The 3,231-nt window shown below is 37.8% G+C and overlaps 1 protein-coding gene across 1 annotated transcript in view; it reads right to left on the bottom strand.

The window, feature by feature from the left end:
* The window catches only part of oca2 (oculocutaneous albinism II), a 6,383-nt gene extending 3,727 nt beyond the window's left edge, over nucleotides 1-2,656 (bottom strand). Inside the window, exons 1-3 of the mRNA XM_010767380.1 lie at nucleotides 2,582-2,656; nucleotides 1,988-2,053; nucleotides 614-670 (exon numbers count right to left, since the gene is read on the bottom strand). Of these exons, the coding sequence (XP_010765682.1) occupies nucleotides 614-670; nucleotides 1,988-2,053; nucleotides 2,582-2,629 (171 nt within the window). The 5' untranslated portion in view covers nucleotides 2,630-2,656. The remainder of the gene's footprint in view (nucleotides 1-613; nucleotides 671-1,987; nucleotides 2,054-2,581) is intronic.
* Nucleotides 2,657-3,231: the final 575 nt, after the last annotated feature.

Here is a 3,231-nt window from a genome sequence, read left to right on the forward strand (position 1 = left end):
ATGCTTCCACCTGTAGGCTCGGGGGATAGTTATCTAATCATCATTCAATGTTCTTTGTAAATCTGTGGAGTGATGAGGCCCGAGCCTGGACGCCAAACTCAAACTGTATGCTGCTTATAATAAACATATTAAGAAACACGTGAGTTGTCTGACTGAACTACTTTATAAAGCACTTCCTGATAAACAGCACTGACACGGACGAATAGCTCGCCTGCCTGTACAGTAAGTGTGAGACTGTCTTTTCTAGATGAGAAATACTAAAATGGCCCAGTTTTGTGATCTTTGGCTCTAAACAAAGCTAACATCACTTCTCTCAGATTATTATAGTGCTGAGTTTTGATTCAGGATGTAAAGAAAAGCATCAAAGCTGGTTAGATATTATTATAAGGTCGTCCTAAATCCTGCTCATGTCAGATAAGTCAACATCAAATCTGCAGCCTTGTCATGTGTCAGCGCTGATTTCAGGAATAGCTCAAAGACAGGGGGCAGCTGCTTCCATAGACCTGTCACTCAGTATGCCACATGCAGATAATATATATATAACTGATATAAATATAATACCTGACCTTTATGTTCAAAACGTTACAAATGTATTTCCTGAAAGAAAACTCACCTTCACAGCGCAGTAATCAAAGAAGCCCGTATCGGAGAAAATGGCCACCAGCACCATCTGGAAGACACATTTGTTTAAAATAAATACATTCATTAAGTAAAACACCTATCATTATGCAATAAGATTATACAGTAGGCCACCCTAATATATGGTTTAAATTGTCCTCACAAAAAACAAAATGGTGCTCACATTCAGTCAGAAAGATGACCCCAATTGTAAGGACTTTAAAGGTCCCCTATTATACTGTTTTTCATCAATATATTATAGGTTTCAGATATATACAAAACATGTCTCTGAAGTGTTTGGCTCGAAATCTAGGAGGAGAGTCAGGTGATAAGGTGGGGGGGGACACACACACACATGTTGATGTATAAAATACATTAAAAAGTGGATTTTGCATAATAGGTGACCTTTAAGATATTGTTTTCAATGGGGTTTTTCTAGAAAGATATAGTATGAGGGCAATACTGTGGCGCTGATCTTGTATTTATAAACATAGATTATCTCGAGAACATGACACCCGAAATACAAGATGGCGCCGCGGACGTGAACAACAACGCGATGTCGGAGCTCCGTAAAAACAAAGCTGTCTGAAGGTCTGTTTGACACGATTCTCGATTTTTTGTTGTTGTTATTATGCAGTTTTTGATGAACAGAAATATTGTATTCTGGCATCACTTTAAAACGTTACGGGGAAAATCTGCATTTTGGTATGAGGGTGCAGTCGAAAGTAAGAGGGTGCAAAGCCCTTGCTACCCGGTTTAGACAAAACCCTGATACTTGCACTATCATTCCGAAGAGAAGCATTGAAATCTAATGGCCATTACTGTAGGAGAAAAGCTTTTTTATTTTCAAATTGCAATCAAAAGTTGTATCTAAAACGGCTTTAGAAAAAGCACTTTCGATGAGTAAATTAGTGATGTTACGTTCGCGAACTATCCGATTATTTTGAACGGCTCTTTGGTACGAACGAAGGGAACCGAGTCCTACTTGGCGAGAGCTGTTCTTTTTTTCGTTGGTTCCCTGCCTGCTATAAATCCACTCGCCTTTAAAGGAACTTGCTTTCCTGAATGCAAACTTGCCGTAGATGATGGCACAACGCATGCTGCTCGAGTAGTTGTTTGGCTGAGAGATGTAGGAAGTTATACATTTTCTGTGAGTAAAAGTAGATTTCTGGCAATACAGTCAATCATTATCCTGGTGATTATTTCGCAGATAAACCTATCAACCCCGCCCCCTTGAAAAAACAAAACGTCTCTTTTGAACGGCTCTCGGAAAGGAAAGGAGCCATAAGATCCGGCTCCCTTCAAAGATCCGTAATTCCCATCACTAGAGTAAATAAATGAACTATATAATTGAACTTTAAAGGCTAACCATGCCGAATAGAAGAGCCAGCGTCTCGTAGTCGATCCACTCCATCACCGTCACCAGACTGGGCCGCTGTTTGACAAATAAACAAATCATTCTATTCATTTACAATAACCAATAACTTTTTTTACAGTACTAAACTTCCCTAAATATTTTGGTAAACGTATCTGAAGCTGACATTTGACTTGCAGGAAAAGCACAGGTGGAAATTATGAAGATGGCCTTGCTCACACACAGTGAACGTAGCTAGCTAACTTACTACTACTAAACTATAACTTTCTGGCTAATTTCAAGACGTTGTTATTTGTTTTCTAAAAATGAAGGCAGATTGACAACTCATACTTTGACACATTGTACTTATTGTTAATTGAAATTGTAAATGTAAGAGTCTCCATTAGGAACAAAGCTAACAACAAGCTAACAGATGAGAGTTAGCAGACTTAGCATTACGATTTAACAAGTGGAGAAAGACACCTAATAAATACAAAATGATCCAAATTGTGCAGAATATACAGAAACATAGATACATTAGAAGAATAAACTGTTTGGATTTAAGCTTAACACTTATTTTTATAGCTTAAAGATCAAAAAGAGACTTACATCCCCGATGACTGCTAGAGCAGCTAATGCTGCTAAAGATCCCAACATGGCCGCCAGAGTACGATGAACGACCTGGAACATAAACAAATATTCACCATTAACACTTTATTTAAGGCCTCTGAATCAAACAAGGCGAAAATGGATAAAAGTTAACAAGTAACAACCACTATCTCTTGACATCATTCGCATACAGTTCAAATACATGCGCTAACTGAAGTATTATTTGAGTTATTTGAAGTATTAAAGTAACGTGCAGTTAGCGCATGTATTTGAACTGTATGCGAATGATGTCAAGAGATAGTGGTTGTTACTTGNGTGTGCCTTGGCAGTCTCAGGGGCTTCTCTCTAGGGTCTATAGATGAGTCTTCTTTTATTTTATTTAACAATTTTTTGTCCATTTCATGTTGTTTTCTCAGGCACGGCTTCAGCGTATTAAATATCCTGAGAGGAAAAACGAATTCTGCAAACCTCACAGAGAGGTCTCCGCTGCTGAGATTCTCCCAAGACGAAAGGTGAGTCTTTATTCACGTTTTACATTATAGTCCTACGGAGGCCTAAAGGTGCCAATATTAACAAATAAATCAAATAATTTAATTAATAAATACTCAAAGATGCTTTAAAATAAAAAATAAATGAGACATTGCGGAATA

This window comes from Notothenia coriiceps, unplaced genomic scaffold (genome assembly GCF_000735185.1).
Source record: "Notothenia coriiceps isolate Sejong01 unplaced genomic scaffold, NC01 NC01_scaffold00004300, whole genome shotgun sequence".
Lineage (NCBI taxonomy): Eukaryota > Metazoa > Chordata > Actinopteri > Perciformes > Nototheniidae > Notothenia > Notothenia coriiceps.